Raw genomic sequence first — 18,534 nt, 5'->3', positions numbered from 1 at the left:
GTTGTGCTTCTTTTGTCTTTGTGACAGGGCATATTCATCCTGCTGGAAGAGGCTACAGCTGTCAGGGAATTCAGCTTCCATGAAAGGATGCACATGGTCTCTAACAACGTTTAGGTAGATGGTATGTGTCAAAGTAACATCCAGGTGAATGGCAGGACCCAAGCTTTTCCAGTAGGACAACTTCCATTTCTCTGTGGTCCAGATCCAGAGGGGCAGTGATAGCTCAGTAGGTAAAAGCGGTTGCCCCATGATCGGAAGGTCAGGGGTTCGAATCCCCTGAACAGCTACCCTGAGGTACCCCTGAGCAAGGTACCATCCCCACACGCTGCTCCCCGGGCGCTGCACTAGTGGCTGCCCACTGCTTCACTGAGTGAATGGGTTAAATGCAGAGAAGAATTTCCCCACGGGGATCAATAAAAGTGTACATTATTATCCCTATGCAACCTCATACCCAACAAAGTGCAGTGTGTATTCTGATAATGTCTACCACAACCAGAATGAACTTTTTCAGCAATTTGTGTAACAGTAGCTCATCTGTTGGATCAGAGCATACTGGCCTTCACTCGCCATGTTCCTCACAGTTTCATTAACCAAAGCATTGGACACAATGACCTGAGGAACATCTAATGAAGATTTTACCAGTCACCCCAAGGAAGCCTACAACTGTGCACAACAAATTTCACTGTTTTCACTAAAAATTAAAAAACTCTAAGGGTGGGGGGATGATTTTTATCAGATAAAATCACAATATTTTACAATATACTTTAAATGAATAATAATGCTTATTTGGAATGATTCAGCAATTCCTGTAATGGATCTAAGTTGTGAACTTCCGTGGGTATTTGTTGCACTAAGCAATTTGTGGTTAAAATACAGCTGTTCCCACTCATATGTGGCCACCAGCAGTGCAGTTTAAGCATTTAATCCCCCCTGGTTTCCAGTCACAAACAAGTCCCAAAGCATGAGACAGGAGGTGGGGCCCCACCAGTATCAGACCATGATCTCATAAGAAAGGAAGTGAGATGTGCTAAATGTTCCTAATATTAACTTTATGAAGTCCTGCTGACCAGCAAGTGGAAACAATAGGAGTGGATTTACACCCCGACGACTGACAGTTTATATGTGAGCATATGTGAACAACTCCCCTGTTGTTGGATCTGTGCGCATCCAATATGCAACTTTTGCTCACACTGTGGTCTTAAAGCTTTATAAACCTTGTGTGTGTTACAGGATTATTCTGCTGGAAACACACTAAATTGATAGAAAAGTGTTTTACATTGGAAGAGATAATTGCAGAGCAGGGAAGAGTGCGCATTTTTGAGACTTTGTCAATCACCATGACAGAACTGCCAGATTTTTTTTTCTTTTTACAGACAAACACCCTCTTTGAACTGATTGTAATTATTTCAGTGTTTCAGAGATTCTTTGCAATAGGCTGCCATACTGAATATTTAAGGATGCTTGACAGTTGTCTGAGTACCAGCCACCAGTGACCCTGTTACCCTGTCGTGCTTAACACGGATAATAAATCTTTCAGTTCAAGTACAGAGTGCATGCAGATACCAAGTGATGCAGATTTTTTTTCCCCTCAATGAAATAAAGATACTCACAAACACACACTATATTAGCCATCCATATTTAATAAAATTCTGTTGCCATATGGAAGCACTCTATAAAAAGAGTGCTTTTCCTTACTTTTTTTCAATTTACCATTCAAGCAAAACATAAAGCGGTTTTGTAAATCATGCAGTTAATTTATCCCTCATCACGGAATTTGGCTGTGAAGAAATTGGTATTTTTTTAACTGCTCTCCGGATCAAAAGATCATGGGAAGACTAAAACACAATACTTATACACACTTATTTATGAAATCAGTCGATTTTTAACTCCTTTCACACAAATAGTGTTTGTACAGTGAAAGAATGTGTGAGAAGAGCTGGATTATATGAATAAGTTACCTGACACAGAGGAGTAATCAAAGAAAACTAGCACAAAATCCTCTTTGTGACGGCTAAAGTTCACTCTTTGTGTTGAAGACAGGGGGATTCCCCAACAGTGCTCTCAACTTCAAACATTTATTGACTCAGTCAGTACACCTGTCTGAAGTTCAGCCCCAGCTTTCATCTGAGCAAATCCTTCACACTGCTGATTTCACTCACAGATGTCAGAGGGCTCAGCTGAAGGCACTAATTGCACTGAGAAGCACAGTGAGACCTCTAGCAGTCATTAGATAAAGGGCGACAAAAGACAGAATAAAACTTTATATAAAATCCTGGAAGAGCCTCCTTCATTTCCTTTCAAGCCCCGGCGATCTGTCGAGTTCTACATCTGAAGATCATACTTCAGGTAGATATCATGAACATATGCACTCATGCCAGCTGTGAACTTACCAGGCTCCAAAGTAGGAATGTGCACGATTTACAACCACATCAGAATAAATGAATGCATCAAGATAAAAGAGCCCAAGAGCCAAAAAAATGAGTTTAACTGGGTGACATGTTAACCAGACGTCAGTTTGCGTGATGATATAAATATGAAGCCAGGATCAGTCTTTTTTCTCATTAATCTGCGTGATTGATGCCGCTTTGTTGTGCCATTACCCTGTGGACTCCATTGACTACAGGCTTTTATGAATACGTCACATCCTGCACAAGTATAAGACAAGCTGCATCTCCATGAACTGCTTCCACCAACGATGCATCACCTAATCATCTTATCACTCCCCAAAAGACTAAAAATGGGGCAAAAGAGTAGGTATGTTTGGGATAATGTGGGACACTGTCTGAAACGTTAACAGATTTAACTTGAAAAGTAAAGAAATGGAGGAGGAGGACAAATACAGTACATGGTATTTTACTTGGATGCAAACTTTTTGAAGGAAACGGTTTCCAGGGCCTACTCCGTGGATCGGCTTCCTCCGAGGCGTGGACGTCTATCAGCAGAGAATGTACCTTCACCTATCAGCAGAGAATGTCCCTTAGTCTGTAACACAGTCAAATATATTCTCAAGTAATATTCAAGCATGCCATTCAGCGTGTTAGTACGAGCTCGGGAGCAGCTTGGGAGAACAAGAAAACAGAGACTGCTTCAGGTTGTCTTCCCAAATTGACTCAACTTTATTCACAAGTACAACAGTTTATATAGAGGGTAAAATTCATGAGACAGCAGATTTATCAGTTTAAACCAGTACAGACCAAGATAAGGCAGCGTCTTCCTGCCCTTGGGTGAAGAAGCATCCTTTGTGTAGTGTATCAGTTCAGCTACAATTGTGATTATCTCAGCGACATATTTTCAAGGCACAAAACAAAGAGTTCTTACATTAGTGAAATCTGAAACAAACCATTTGGCCTCAACAGGCGTCTAAAAGATTAAGAAACTAATGTAGCTGAGGGAGTGATCTCTGTGGTATTTCAACCTTGTACCAGCCTGTGATTCTCACACATCAATTCTTGGGTCAAAGAGAAAAATAACTAAAACAAAGGGGCCTTATTGAATGACAGAGTTTTCCTGCATAATGTCACTATAAAACAATATCCTGTAAATGCTAACCGTAGTGCTAAAATACCTAACACTTTTTATAAGCTGAAATGGAAGCTCAAGCTTGTTTTATGATAATGGGATAAGTGATAAGTCTATCACACATATGGGAAGTTGAAATGATCATGAAATAATGATAGGAATTAATAAGTACACTGAGCTCGCCACAACTGAATGACAGATATTTGTTTACCTGTGTATTCCATTTATCTATCAGACAAGCTGCTGAGAGTCGTGACTGTCATTCAGACCCGAGTCTGTCTGGTGATCAGTTCTGGGCTTCAGCAGGCAGATTTTTGTAAACTAATGACGATCATTGTTGTCTCAATATGTGTCTTTGGTCAAGCTCTGTAGCAGAGAATGCTGGAAGTTCTCATCACACGACTCGGGGATCAGAAATTCCAGCAGCAGGTCACAGATGCAGTAAAGCAGATGCCTGCAGAAAAACACAGATGTAGGAAAAAGACATCAGGAAAATGACATTCTTAGATTGATGATATAATAGTATAAATATGAAAGGTAAGAGGAGTTTGCAGTTCTATCTGAAACATTAACATTGTGGTTGTACTGTTTAGTGATAATCAGAGACCAGCACTGATACAGTTTCTGTTTCTTGTTAGCTTGCTGTTTGGTTGCTGACTCACTTGTTTATCTGGTGGTCCTGCAAAGACTCCAGCATAGTCTCCAAACTCAGTCTGTACTTCTCATTACCCAGCATGTCAGTGATGAGCTCTGCTCAGACACAAACAGTGAAACATACTGTCAGAAGCTATGAAAATCAGGGCAGCATTTAACAGCAGTAATCTGATTTGAACAGCTGTTATTCACCTGGGAGCAGCTGCATCAGGCAGTCCAAACATTGCTCCTTTGTTTTCTCCTTTTGTGCAGCACTTCGCTCAGGCTGTGGTTGAGCAGGCAGAGTGCCACCGGGCCATACAGCTTCCTGCAGCACTTGTAGGTAAATCACCCAGCAAGGAGCACTGGTAAGGTGGGCGACACCTACATCCAACCATCTGATACAGAAATCAGTTCAATACTTTAGTGAGTGCGTCCATGTTCAGGACATGTGCCAGTGTGTCAAACAGACAGATGGGGAATTAAATGCAAGCTCATGAAAAAGCGTGCTTTAAGCAATTACAGGAGAATGCAAAACATGAACCTTAAGCCAGAAGTGAGGTCCCAGAGGCAGATATCAAGCCAAAAGTTGTGACCAATATGACCATTTAATGATAGCATAACATTAGGGGTAGGAAAAGCCCATTTCCCACACACCATGTGGTAAAGTGGGTCCAGTAGTTATTTAGTTTAGCAAGTAAAGCACAAAAACCCATAACATTTATGTGTGTGTGCTAAAAAACTCCTGAAAGACAATCGGAGAGAAGATCGTGCACCATTAAAATCCAACTAACCACCACTAACCTGTCCTTGTGCCCTCTAGATCTGGCTGAATGAAGGAAAAATAAATGACTGTAAATATGTCACCTGCTCACAAAATAGACCCCATAGCCAACTGTTGAGGCCTTGCTGTGATTTATTGTAATGAATAAAAATTCAATATTTTTTCCTGGAATGTAAATAACAGAATGACAGTACAAAGACTGCGAACAACCAAAAGGACATCACACAAACTATGGCAGAGAGTAGACAAACACCAGAAAAGTCCTCTAGCAGAGTCACCTGAGGTATAAGTTTTATCAAGTTGAAGTTTCGTGTTCCAGGTAGAGAGAGTGTCAGTCTCCTGATCCCTAACTGGGAGCTGGTTCCACAGGAGAAGAGCCTGATAGTCGAAGGCTCAGCCTCCCATTCTACTTTAAGAAACTCTACCCATACAGTATGATGATCATTCAGGACTTTCTATTCAAAGAGAAGAATTTTGAATTAAGTTGTGGTTTTAACAGGCAGCAAATCAAGAGAAGCTGATATGTTAGCACTCTCACTGTGGCCTTTGAACTGAAGGTTTTTCAGGGAGATTTTACCTGTTTACAGTAACCCACTCTAGAAGTAACAATCTCAAAGTCATTTTTCTGTCTCACTCTCACAGGATGTTTCTAAATTTGACAATATTGCTCAGATGAAGTGAAACAGTCCTAGAGATTTGTTTAATGTGTGAGTTGAGTGACATATCCTGTTCAGAAATGGCTCCAAGATTCGTCACAGTGTTACTCGAGGCCAAGGTAATGCCATCAAGATTAAGTATTTGATTATACTGCTAACATTCTGTCCACATTTGATAACCTGCTTACGATGTGAAATCATCATCAATGTGTGTGGGCAAAACAGAAGCAACTTTGGATTTCTAACTACAAATCCACTCTCTCTTGTTTCTTTTTGTCTTTATCCCACTCTAAAAGTTGGATGTAACAGTGAGACCAAATTCACAACCCAATAGAAACAGATCCAGGTACATTTACTGCAATATTCAAACTGAATACAGGCTGCTGGCCATTGACATGTAGTATCCTTTTGACTTGAAGTCACCTGGAACTGTAGCTGTGCTGTAAACAAATAATGAAGCACAGTTTGACCAGAATAAGAACTAGAATCTTTAACACACTAAGACAATAAAATATTAATGACAAACCAGTGGTAGAAGCATCATAACATCAAGAAAACTGTACAGTTAAAGGATTTTTCTTTTTACATTAAAAAAGAAAAAAAATGTTTGATGATCTGAAATGTTTAAGTGTGACAAACATACAAATAAATAGGAAAACGCTTTTTCACACCATTGTCATATAAAAGACTTACTTCCTTCATTCTGTTCATTGACCCCATTGTGGACCACTAAAATGTTGTATACTATGTAGTATATACCTTATTTACTTTATTTACTAAATTTTGGGTTTGTTTTGTTTTTTTGCACTACATTAGACAACATCAAAATAGCGTTGTCAAAAATGACAATAGCGTTGGCATTTTTGTTATTTGTGTTCTGTAATCTTTATAAAAACCTAGAAAAAAAACCCCTCTTAACCCTTGTATGGTGTTCGGGTCTGTGAGACCCGTGTTCAGTTTTTTTCAAAAGAAAAATTAAACGATTAATTATTTTTTCACGTGTAAATGTGTTGTGTCTTTCCACTCACTCCACTTGATTATAACTGATTTATTTATAACATTTTATATAAAAGAAAAACGAGAAGCACATTAATTCATAAATGTGATCTAACAAAGGTAAAGGGAAAAAATTAACCATGTTTGCTGTTCATATGTCTTGTAATTGGGATGAAGTAAACATCTGTTGAGTAATTTAACATAAAATTGTTTGATAGTGTTAATTTGGAAAGCCAAAACTCTAGCGGGTCCACCAGACCCATGAACACTGGCTGAGTAACAAAAATACGAACACCACACAAGGGTTAATCTTTGGTATATGGCGAGGCGCTGTGGACATCCAAGTTTGTGATTGTGTAGATTTTTCAAATCAATACCATGGTTGCATCTACTGAAAATCTCTGTGAAGCTTAAATCTCAGTGACCTTGACTTCAAGGTCAGAGGTAAACTTTTCTGAAAATCGGAGGAGTTTCACATTTATAACACAGGTATGTCTACTAGGAGGCTGAAGGGTAGCACTATATATTTATAAACAATCAAAAACAACAATTTATTTCCAATTTGTATGGAACTTATTTCTGTAAACATGGTGTTTTAGGTCGGATTAAAGGACTGATGTGATGGTAAGGTGTCCGCTGCTCTGCTTTGAATATTGGTAGGCTTTTTTTTTTTTTTTTAATTTTCACAAGAATTGCTACTTCCCCTAGAGTTTTGGCCACACCAGCAATCAGAAGATTCCCTATGAGCAAGCATTTAGCGACAGTGGGAAGGAAAAACTCACTTTAAAAAGGAAGAAATGTCATGGTCCTGGGTCGGTGACCCAGCGCTTTTAGTTATCATTTTCTAGTTATGATGATGATGATGATTATTATTGTTTGAGTTCTGTGTGTTATATTTGGTCTGCCTTTGAGTCTGTCTCTGTCTATGGTGTCACCCCATCTGTTTGTGAATCTGTCTGGTTAGTTCAATGTCTTGTCTGGTTCCATGTATCTGAGTTTCCTGTTTTATTGTGAAGGTCCGCGTCGTACGTGAGTGTGATCAGTTTACGTTTCCCCTGTCCCGTCAGCCCAGATTCCTCCCAGCTGTGTTGCCCTCCTGTCTCTCATCCCCTGATTACTGGTGTGTGTATTTAAGCCCTGTGTGTTCTCCTGCCTGTTGCCGGTTCGTCTGTGTTCCTCCGTGTCAGTCTGTGTAACTCTGTGTCAGTCTGTTACCCTGTGTTCCACGGAGTCCTGTTCCTCGTCTGCGTCTCTCTGCTATTCATTATCCGTTGTCATATGCTCCCAGGTCTGTTATTTTAGTTCTCCCAGTTTAGGTGTCTTTAGTTGTTTGTTATGCCCCACTGTTTGTTTGCCACTACACCTCTGTAAATAAAACCACCGGTATCTCATCCACTGCCTGCATCTTGGGTCCTCCTTCTATATCCACACGGCTCGCCTCGGCAGCCGTGACAAGAAACCTTCGACAGAACCAGGCTCAGGAAGGGACAGTCATCTGCCGCGACTGGTTGGGGTGGGGGGAGTGAAAATTAAAAAAAAAAAAAAAAAAAAAAAGCCAAAGTGATAATTATTGGAGCAGCTTAATTAATATTTCCAGTGTAATTTGCTGTTAATATCCTTTTCCAACCCCAGTTTGTGTTTTTATCACTTTTGTCCAGGGTGGAAGATGCCATGCTGGAGATTGACTCTGTATGGTTTTTCAGTGTTGATACTTGGGAACCTGTTGGAGAGGCCAGGGTTGAAAAAGGGATGCCGGAGAACCTGAGAGGGTGTTATCCGCTGGTGTGCATCCAAGGCCAACATCTCTTTAGTTAGGCTGACAAATAAGCGTTGGCCATCTTCTGGTCCTCGTCTAAACAGCATTATTTGTTCGAGGTCATCCAGACGTGTCAGTTTTATGTATCTTGTCTCCAAAGATTCATATCCTGTCTCGTATTTAAATTGTTGGGCGGTCTTAAATGTCCAGCGTTGTTGGTTGTAGTTGTCTTTTGTGAAATAGTCTTCAGTGTACACGCCAGGATCGAGAACATGATCTGGCGGCTGACCCTGAATCTCTATGATGAATTTCAAAACATCATAATATTTTTTTCCAAGGGTAGAGTGGCACCCCTGTACCAAGCTCCACAGCCACCAGCCCCAGAGACCACATGTCACTTGCTTCGTTATAAGGAAGGCCAAGCATAACCTCAGGTGCACTATAACCAACTGTCCCCACATGGTCACCAGGCATCACTGCAGACGCAGGACATGCGAGGCCAAAGTCTATAAGTCTGACTTTGACTGGAGACTCATAGCGATTTACAACCATGATGTTTCCAGGTTTGAGGTCAGCGTGCACTATTCCCACAGAACCCAGGTGGGACAGAGCATTTGTGAGTTGACCTAAAATTGGCCTGACTTCGCTTATGGGGAGACGCTGATTATTCGGGTCCCGTATGTAGTCCCACAGGCATTGATCTAGGAGTTCAAATTTCAGGCAAACACGCTCTCCGTGTGGAGCAGGGAAATTATTTTACTGCTATTGTTAAATAATCATCATTCAAAACCTTCTAGTCACCGCATTCACACACTTAAACTGTGACTAGAGTTGAGGAATATAACTCAAAACACACTTTCCTAAGAGTATTTTAGACATGCTTGTCATAATCAAAAAGAGCAAGTAAAAAACAAACAAACAAAAAATTGAAACCTCCATTAATTCTCACCGCACACACAAGAAATTAAAAATAAAACACACCAGCAACTAATGCTGGAGAAAAGTTACTACTGAAAGTGATGTGTTAGTCTTAAGTATATACAGTGCACTCAATATATTTATATATCTACATCCAAACTCAGTCAATTACTATACATCCACTACGGCAACTCAAAACTTTATTTATAGTCCTCTAATAAACATAAATGGCATTTGAAACACACACTCAACAATGTTTGCAGCAGTATTTGTAAAACCAACTGTGGTTTAAACAGTTCACTGCTTACTCATTTGCATTTTCACTCACACACACACCGTCTAAAAATAGCTCCAGCATTGCCTCAGACTCCTTTCACACAGAGATCTCTTATTTTATATTACAAAGACATCTTATATTTACAACCCCTGTCAGATCTGTCAGCTTTAGCGCCTACACAATTTTGACAAATTTAAAATAACCGCCCAGCGGATAAACTCCCTGAGTTTTTTGCGACCAATTCACCAGTATCAGACTTTAACTGTTTCTGGCCTCATCTCTAAAATCCCTAACTCAATTTAAAAGCGTCAACCAACCCAAACTTTGCCTGAAGCTCTATTTTTTGGCGTTTCCCAGCCAAGGCTTACCCCGAAGTATTAGGTTAAAGTTACACGCCCGAAGTCCAACTTCTCCTGTCCAAAAAAGCGCAGGTACCGTTCCAAACGGTAAGGAGACTCTAACTCCTAGCTTCATTCCAGGATGCCCTGTACCCCACAGTTAAGCCAAACTGAACTAACCCTGTTCGCCGACAGGTCAATGTCGCGCGTCCACGACAAGGAGGGAGCATAACCTCCGGGCTCTGCGCTTCCTAGCAGACTCGAACTGCCGTCCTAGAATAATTTATAATACTTTGAAACAACAATCAACACCCAACACAAGTGTATGACTGAGGCAGATCGACCCTGATGGACAATGGGGACTCTAACCCACAAAATGACCAACCAAGGTCTGACCTAATGACCAACCGGGACTTTAACCCACAAAATGACCAAATTTCCTACCAAACTACTTGAGACTCTAACTCAATTTCTTTGGGACTTCAATCCAGTATTTAACTACTTGAGACTCTAACTCAATTTCTTTGGGACTTCAACCCAGTATTTAAACTTTTCCTGGCAGACTCTAACTGCTCTCGCAGACTCTAACTGCTTTCATTTCTTCTTAGCAGAACTCTAACTGCTTCAACTCATGAGATTTTTCATCAAAATCAAAACAGACATCCACCAGTAACTTCAGTGAGTAGACTTAAATTTTATCATATCCAATTTGGCACGCTTTGGAAATAATTCAACAGGTAGTGCCTTACCTTTTGGATAAGCCGGCTTATGCCCACTCACTTCGACCACTGGAATTCATGTCTGCCCGTCAGACCACCTAAGACCAAATTTCTCCATCTACACCTCCAATTCTCCCTCCTCAACCACCGGACGAAGCCCCCAAATGTTAAGGTTCAAAATTGAGGAGGGAGAGTACAAACCACCCTTGGTCCAGAAGCTCTTGGTCAAACAATGATTTTTAATGAATACACACGTGTGGGAAGACACTCTGTACGCCGACAGCAAGTGATCTCCGACTTAATCAAAGCATAAACAGATATTTTATAGCATCAGGGTTTGATTTACTGACGCCCCTTCATGCGTCACAGATACATTTTATACATAGATCAGATCAACACCACAATGACTTTTAACCCAGAAGATCATCTTCTATTTTCATGGCTGGTACTTTCCGTTCTTGTCTTAAAGTGAATTGTTCCTCTTTCTTGCCGAGACACGACTAATCTCTCCTCTAAATAAATCTAACTCATGTGTGTGTGTCACGACCTCACATGCTCTTTCTCAATTCACCTGTTGCACTTCTGACCTTTCACCAGGACAGAGGCTCACTGAGACTATGTGTATGTCTTCTACTAAATAAATGTTTTAACCAAGAACCTCTACTAAAACCTTAATATAAAATGACCTGATATATAAGTGTTTTGTAAGCATGTATTGCAATTCCTTCTATGGCTCCAAGTCACTTGCACAATAGATTGTCCGGACATCGCGCCGAACAAAGCTTCCAACCCCCAATTAATTGACCGAGCTCCAACTCTTTAATAAGCACAGATATGCACTGTGTACACAATAGTTATAACTGCATCTGAAATACAAAATTAACATCATCATAAACATCTTAAGGCCATCTTAAAGCTATCTGTTACATTGTTAAAGCCTCGTCTTAGCCTGCTGCTCAAAATAACTTCCTGCTTCTGCAAACTCTCTGCAAGCCTGTTTCCTGTCAGCCTGTGACTTTTAGCCTTTCTGAAAGACACACACTGTTCAACCCCTGAATGCAATATAAACTCCAGATTATATTATTAATGCAATGGTAATAATGATGATTATTTAACAATAGCAGTAAAATAATTTCCCTGCTCCACACAAGCTCCACAGCCACCAGCTCCAGAGACCACATGTCACTTGCTTCGTTATAAGGAAGGCCAAGCATAACCTCAGGTGCACTATAACCAACTGTCCCCACACGGTCACCAGGCATCACTGCAGACGCAGGACATGCGAGGCCAAAGTCTATAAGTCTGACTTTGACTGGAGACTCATAGCGATTTACAACCATGATGTTTCCAGGTTTGAGGTCAGCGTGCACTATTCCCAAAGAACCCAGGTGGGACAGAGCATTTGTGAGTTGACCTAAAATTGGCCTGACTTCGCTTATGGGGAGACGCCGATTATTCGGGTCCCGTATGTAGTCCCACAGGCATTGATCTAGGAGTTCAAATTTCAGGCAAACACGCTCTCCGTCGTGGAAAAAGCCGTTCCATTGAACAATGTTGGCGGCATCTGGATCCAACCTTCTCAGCTGCTCCAGGATGAAAATTTCCAGTTTTGCCTGTTGCAGAATATCAGGGTCGTTCTTGTTCACCTTAATAGCCACAGCTCGGTTGGTTTTGGTATCACGGCATTTGGCTACAATACCATAGCCCCCTTCTCCGAGGAAAGCCTCTACCTTGTAGTGGTTTCCCAAAATGCTCCCTTTAACTATTCCAAGCTCATTTGAGCGGAAGAATGGGTTAGCAATGACTTATGGCATAAGTCATTGTTGATTTTGTCTTCACTCCTGATTTACTTACAGTGCAAGTAAATTGTTCCTGATTTACTTACAGTGTAAGTAAATCAGGAACAACAGTTCACAAACAGCTGCAGATGCGGAGGAACTCTTACCTCTCGATGAAAGTCCCGAAGAGCAGTCTGATGGCCTTCTGGATGTTCTCAGTGCACAGCCAACTCCACTGATCCTTCATCAGCAAACACAAGATGTTCAAAGCGACATCTGCCACAGCTGTGTCTGCAGCACGCACACGCACACGCGCGCACACACACGCACACACACACACACACACACACACACAAACCCCCATTAATTATACATTAATTATACATTTATTTCAGCACAAGGATGGGAATCTTCACAAATGAATTAAAAAAATATTTGACTACTTGTAAAGGCAGAACACACCATTAGTGGTAGTGGGCAAAAACATGGAGTTACCTTTGTGTTGTTAATAAACAATCAACCAAAAAATTTTTAATGAGAAATATCTATTAATAGATGCTGAGGTCAAGATTTTCCACTGCAAGTAAAAAAAAACATTCTTACTAAATGTGGATTCAAAAAGTCTCCAAAATGTGTTTGTGCCCTATTGCTGCAAATCGTCTACTGCTCAGCTAAAGCCACCACAGACATTGGGTTTTGCTGCACCCATGTGGTAAAACTGTGTCAGTGCATCTTGCCAATGTGGATAAATCTACTTCAGACAAACTCAACCTGTGCCGTGAGTTTTCCCTGAAATCTTCTTCACATCTTGCTCACACCTCTGCTTGTTCTCTTTCCCATTCAGTCCACATAACAGTGTTTCCTGCTCACCAACAAAATTCTCGAGGTGGGACAGTGACATGCCATTGAGGACCTAGAAAATCAGAATAAGCAAATGATTTCTGAAGAAAATGTCAACGCTCTCCCACATTAGTCTGAAACATGTTTGTGTTGATAGTTCATGAGGAATAATAACTTACAGTGCTGCCTTCACTGAAGCAGTATGTCACTTTAGGATGTAGATCAGGAATGTTGGGTATATTGAAGGCTGGGGAGATTTTGCTTGGGAAAAGCCTCCTGAAGCACAGAACACAAAACAGGAATCCCCGTGTTACAAAAATAAGTGAATTAAATCCAACATGAAAGAAGCTGAGAATTAACTCACCGAATTGATAATAAGGAAGCAAAGTAGATTTGAATGTGTGTGAAGACTGGTATCAGGCAGATAGAGTTCTTACCTGTATTTTCTGTTGTCCATTGTTCTTCCATCAGGATCTCCATCAATGTCCTCTGTTGGGCTGAGGGGTTCTGGATGTGGGAAAGCTGTCTTCAAAGTGTCCAAAGCATTTTCCATCATCTTTCAATCAATCAAACATATGTGAGATAATTAAATTCAAGTTGTAGAAAAAAGAAAGAAAAAGCATCCAGTTTTTGTCTCATTCTGAACATGATTAGCTTCTTGAGTATTTATTCTTCTCTATTTTGTGCGTTCTTGAGTATTACAATGTGGAATTTCTTTACACATTTTCACAAAAGGTCCAACTCCATGCTCAAGAACAAGGCATAAAACTTCTTACTTAACTCTCGCAGGGGAGTAATGGAGTAAATTTCACAAAATGCAACTACTTATTGGTTTAATTTTCTGTTAGCTTGTTCCTACCTTATCAATTCTTGACTTGGCAAAAGGTTTTCTTCCAAAATATGTACAGACACCTGAATTGAGAGCTAGGAACTCCTGCATGTCTTCGTTGTTGGCTATCTCAGGAATGCTGCTTAATTGCTAGAAAACAATAAAAATTATACCACAAGAACAAACGTCAGAACCCTGCAAATGCAAAAGTTATAATCCCAGTGCTTACTTTTAGGAAGGCATCCAGCTGGCTTTTACGCACTTCAACCTTCTCACCGTCTGGACTGCTGAATGAGAGATCAGGGAAAATCCTCTTTGGGCCCTTGACATCTGAAATGCAATAAATAAATAAACGTGGCATCTCTTCTTGGACTACTAGGGTTTGGTGATGTCTTAAAGCAGAGGACGATGTCTTACTCTTGATTAATTTCTTCATTTCAGGCTTCTCCTCTAATCGTGTCTGCAAGTTGAGGAACTCGCTGTATCTGCGATTGACAGCGTGACAGGCCGCATGCTGTGGAGTGGCGCTGCCATCACTGGTCGCTGTCTGAAACTGTTAAACAGAAAGAGGGGTGCAGTATGCAATCATCAATAATCCAATTTCATAAGACAGCTTCATTGTACCAGGCTGTGACATGACTGTACCTTTACAGTGTAAAGAATATAGGGATGTATGCCGGTGCCACGCTGGTCTTTTGCGGTGACGGTGCCACCAATTCTGACATTCTGGATGTTCACAGGTGCCACTGCATTGCTGGGGGAATCCAAGTTATAAGAGGGTAAACAAAGCTTTCTTCTAGGGCAACCTGGAGATTTCTCTTCAGCTATGCCTGCTGGCCACTGGGAGTCCACCGGCACCACCACCTTCTGTCCTAGATTTCTCAGTGGACCGAAGCATCCATAGGCTTCAACATCTTTAGAAGTGAGCATGCTGCAGAAGTTGTTTGAAGGACCACACTCGCAAAAGCCTCCTTTCAGATCATCATCCGAGTCAGACTGAGTTAGCGAGTCCAGTGAAATTATTTTGGACTCTGACGAGTTGGAGTGATGGGCAGATGTAAGCGGACAGCAGTTCACTTTGTATGATGTGAGCAGACCTGGGCGGCAGCTTTGAAATTTCCCAGCTGACGCCAAGCTAACCATGCTGCTCAGTGAGGACTCAGTCTGCTCCGTCGTGCTCCGGCTCTCATTCAGGTCATCAAGGTCAGAGGCGCTTTTGCTGGCGAGACCAGCTTGATCGGAAGAAGACAGTGACATGCAGGTGGCCCAGGACTCCTGGTCGATCTGACATTTGTATAGGGGATCTACTGGGAGGTCATCCACGTTGATTTCCTGGTGTGGTTCTCTGCATCTGGTAAGTATGTCTACAATGGTCTGGTTGAGCCAGTCAGGATCGGATATCCTGGTTATGAGCGGTAGCAGCACGTTGCAGGTAATAAGTTCTGTAACCATGTAACCTCCTGTCCTGGTTTCCATCTGTGGGTATGGAACCAGCACGTGTAGTACAAGGTGAACTAGAGCTCTGGAGTAGCTGAGCTCAGCAGCTTTGCTGCTCACAGCTGGATGAGGGGTGTCTACTTCACTGTAGAGCTGCCAGAGGCTCATGCTTCCCTTTTGTGTTGACTGTATCTGTCTTACTGTCATGTAGTTCTGCAGGTGACCCCCGTACACCTCCAGCAACCGCTGAACCATGACCTTTCTGTCCACTCGCCGGGCACGCTCCTTCAGTTCCATCACTGACTCCAGCATCGAATTACGCACCGCACGCTCAAACTCGCCCTCCACCTCGGGCAGCAGAGTGCGATACCACGAGGACACAAAGTCACGCACTGCTTTGTGGACAGCGCTGTGGATCTCATGGTTCAATCTCCACTCGTGCTCAGGTGAATACTGAGGTGGGTTAATGTTGCCAAGAGGCAAGAAGTGCTCCAGGTGGAGAACGCTGTTGGCATCCAGCAGAGCCCGTGACCCAAGCCAACCTCCGAGAACTACCAGGAGACTGGTGAAGACGCAAAGGAGCCAAACATTAACAAGAAGGTGGAAGAGGACGAGCCACACCAGCAGAACTCCGACCCCCAACAGCTTCCCCTGCCCAAGAAAATCCAATAAAGACATTATGATCGGCAGTGGGGATTTGTCCTGTTGAAAAAAAAAATGCATATACTGTTAAATAACAAGCAATAAGAACATTATAGTAATGACTAAATTTCAGTATACCGGTAACTGTTTAATGCAGGGGCAGGGGAACTCCAGGCGTTAAGGGCCGAAGTCCTGCAGGTTTTAGATGTGTCCTCGATCCAACACAGCTGATTTAAATGGCTAAATTACTTCCTCAACATGTCTTTAAATTCTCCAGAGGGTTGCCAATGAACTAATCGTGGGCGATCGTGGCTCAAGAGTTGGCAGTTCGCCTTGTAATCGGAAGGTTGCCGGTTCGAGCCCCGGCTTGGACAGTCTTGGTCGTTGTGTCCTTGGGCAAGACACTTCACCCGTTGCCTACTGGTGGTGGTCAGAGGGCCCAGTGGCGCTAATGTTTGGCAGCCTCGCCTCTGTCAGTGCGCCCCAGGGTGGCTGTGGCTACAATGTAGCTGCCATCACCAGTGTGTGAATGTGTGCGTGAATGGGTGGATGACTGGATATGTAAAGCGCTTTGGGGTCCTTAGGGACTAGTAAAGCGCTATATAAATACAGGCCATTTACCATTTAATCATTTGATTCAGGTGTGTTGACCCAGGGTGAGATCTAAAACCTGCAGGACACCAGCATTTAAGGCCTGGAGTTCCCCATCCCTGGTTTAATGGCTTCAATTCTCACATGATAAAGCCAGCCAGCTACAACTCTCACTCAGATCTATGTTTACACAGTGTTTGTGTCTATGATGGGGCTTTTGCATATCCCTTTATAGGCCTTCCATTAACAAATATATGCATTATAATGTAATCTATTTCCCTCAAGTTTTATTTTACAAATTTCCTTTTTTCATTTGAGACTTTTTTTGTAAATTAAAATCTAAAAAGAGAAAAAAGAAAAGAACTAGGAAGCCTCCACAGAGATAAGCATCTAAATCCTCATAATTAAAACGGTAAAACCGGAATATGCAGGGAATTAGAACAATAATTTAGCATTTTTTTAAGGTGATGTTTTTCTTTGTGTTTTTATAGAAAATTAATAAAACACCACACCTGATATGACATAGGCAGAAGTTGTGTTGCGTTTACTGTAAATGGCCCACAGAATTTGGAGGACGTGTGATTTAATTCAACTGACCATTATACATGTTAAAATTTAGATGGCTTGCAGTGCTGTACTGGATTCAAAACACTGACCCAACAAAATTACAGTTCCAGCAAAATCCCTTCTACTGAGAGACTGTTTTATATTTACTGCCTTCATGAGAATAATAAAAAATGATCAGATAACGTCCGAAGTCATTTGGAAGCAAAAGGTCCATATGACAGCTATAAACCTATTATGTTGTTTGTATGGAGTATAATGTTCTACTCCATTAACTGCCCCGTGACAATGTAATTACGCTTGAATGCACCATCTGTTACAGTATCATGTCAGAGGACTTTCTTCCATGTCAACAGTAAATTGATATAAACTTTAATGGACAGCGAGTATTGCCTGTTGTTGAACTTTTTTCTGCTTTCTATATTTCGCATAACAGTCAAACCTCGAGAGAAATCCAGAGCGTGTTTACAAAAGTACTGTGGGCTAGCAGCAGCTGAGGTCAGAGCAGAGGTCAGTGAAGCTCACCTATTATATGCAGCTAGCCCGTAGCCTACTGACAGTGGATTTCTATTAGTTTAGGCTATGAAGCAGAAAAACACACATTACCTGAAAGGTTAAAGGACTCTCTTTGGACAAATGCAGGTCGTGTTGAATGTCTTCCTGCTCCGGTCTTAATCCTCCAACAAAGATTATCTGGATAGACGCACAGAGCCCATATGGACAGCTCTCTGGCTGCTGGTTGTCTACTTGAGACAGTTAAAGAGCAATACAGTCATCTATGTGCAGCTGAAAACAAATGCTAGCGATAAGTATGCAGATTTTAGAGAATAAAACTATGTGACCATAAATAAATGAACAGACACAAAACAAGCATACAAATGATACACATTTAAGCGCTAGTAGCTGAATTAGCATAAGTTAAATTCCTTTACTCCATTTTTACAGTTCTGCACACTTAAATATTTTAAATTTATTATCTCTACATTTTCTTGATTTAATTGCATACTTCTGTGTTTTCACCAGTGTTTTCTGCAGAGTAATGAGAGTGATCTGTTTTACAAGTTGACCAAAAACTATATATATAATGTTATAGATACACATAAATGTAGGAATAAAGTGATCGGCAACCCATAACTGTAAAGTAAAGTTTTGGAGTCCTGATTCATATATTCTATATTGTTCTTATTGGTGTATATTAAAGCAATATATTAGTCATGGGAGACATTGGGGGGGGGGGGGTGATGCAGTAAGCACTTT

The 18,534-nt window shown here is 41.4% G+C and overlaps 1 protein-coding gene across 1 annotated transcript; it reads right to left on the bottom strand.

Moving 5' to 3' along the window:
• Nucleotides 1-2,892: 2,892 nt before the first annotated feature.
• snx19a (sorting nexin 19a) lies at nucleotides 2,893-18,009 on the bottom strand. The gene is made up of 12 exons (XM_085419573.1): nucleotides 17,884-18,009; nucleotides 14,689-16,182; nucleotides 14,461-14,596; nucleotides 14,273-14,373; nucleotides 14,074-14,193; nucleotides 13,652-13,770; nucleotides 13,394-13,490; nucleotides 13,146-13,287; nucleotides 12,542-12,665; nucleotides 4,366-4,550; nucleotides 4,182-4,269; nucleotides 2,893-3,973 (listed from the first exon to the last, which is right to left on the bottom strand). Exons 2-12 carry the CDS (start codon nucleotides 16,156-16,158, stop codon nucleotides 3,862-3,864), a joined length of 2,694 nt encoding a protein of 897 aa, XP_085275699.1. The 5' UTR covers nucleotides 16,159-16,182; nucleotides 17,884-18,009; the 3' UTR covers nucleotides 2,893-3,861.
• Nucleotides 18,010-18,534: the final 525 nt, after the last annotated feature.

The sequence above is a fragment of the Rhamphochromis longiceps genome, linkage group LG10 (assembly GCF_057381845.1).
Source record: "Rhamphochromis longiceps isolate RC_006_pf linkage group LG10, R_longiceps_female_GT1.1, whole genome shotgun sequence".
Lineage (NCBI taxonomy): Eukaryota > Metazoa > Chordata > Actinopteri > Cichliformes > Cichlidae > Rhamphochromis > Rhamphochromis longiceps.
Note: the sequence above shows the minus strand (reverse complement) of the source record. Positions and strands in the feature narration are given on the sequence as shown.

Bases quoted from the DNA above. Each gene is read 5' to 3' on its own strand.
- snx19a (XM_085419573.1), bottom strand. From the start codon at position 16,158: ATGTCTTTATTGGATTTTCTTGGGCAGGGGAAGCTGTTGGGGGTCGGA. The intron at 14,597-14,688 runs GTACAGTCATGT...TCTGTTTAACAG, and splicing joins ATATTCTTTACACTGTAAAG to TTTCAGACAGCGACCAGTGA. The intron at 12,666-13,145 runs GTTGAGTTTGTC...TGCGTGCTGCAG, and splicing joins AGGGAAAACTCACGGCACAG to ACACAGCTGTGGCAGATGTC.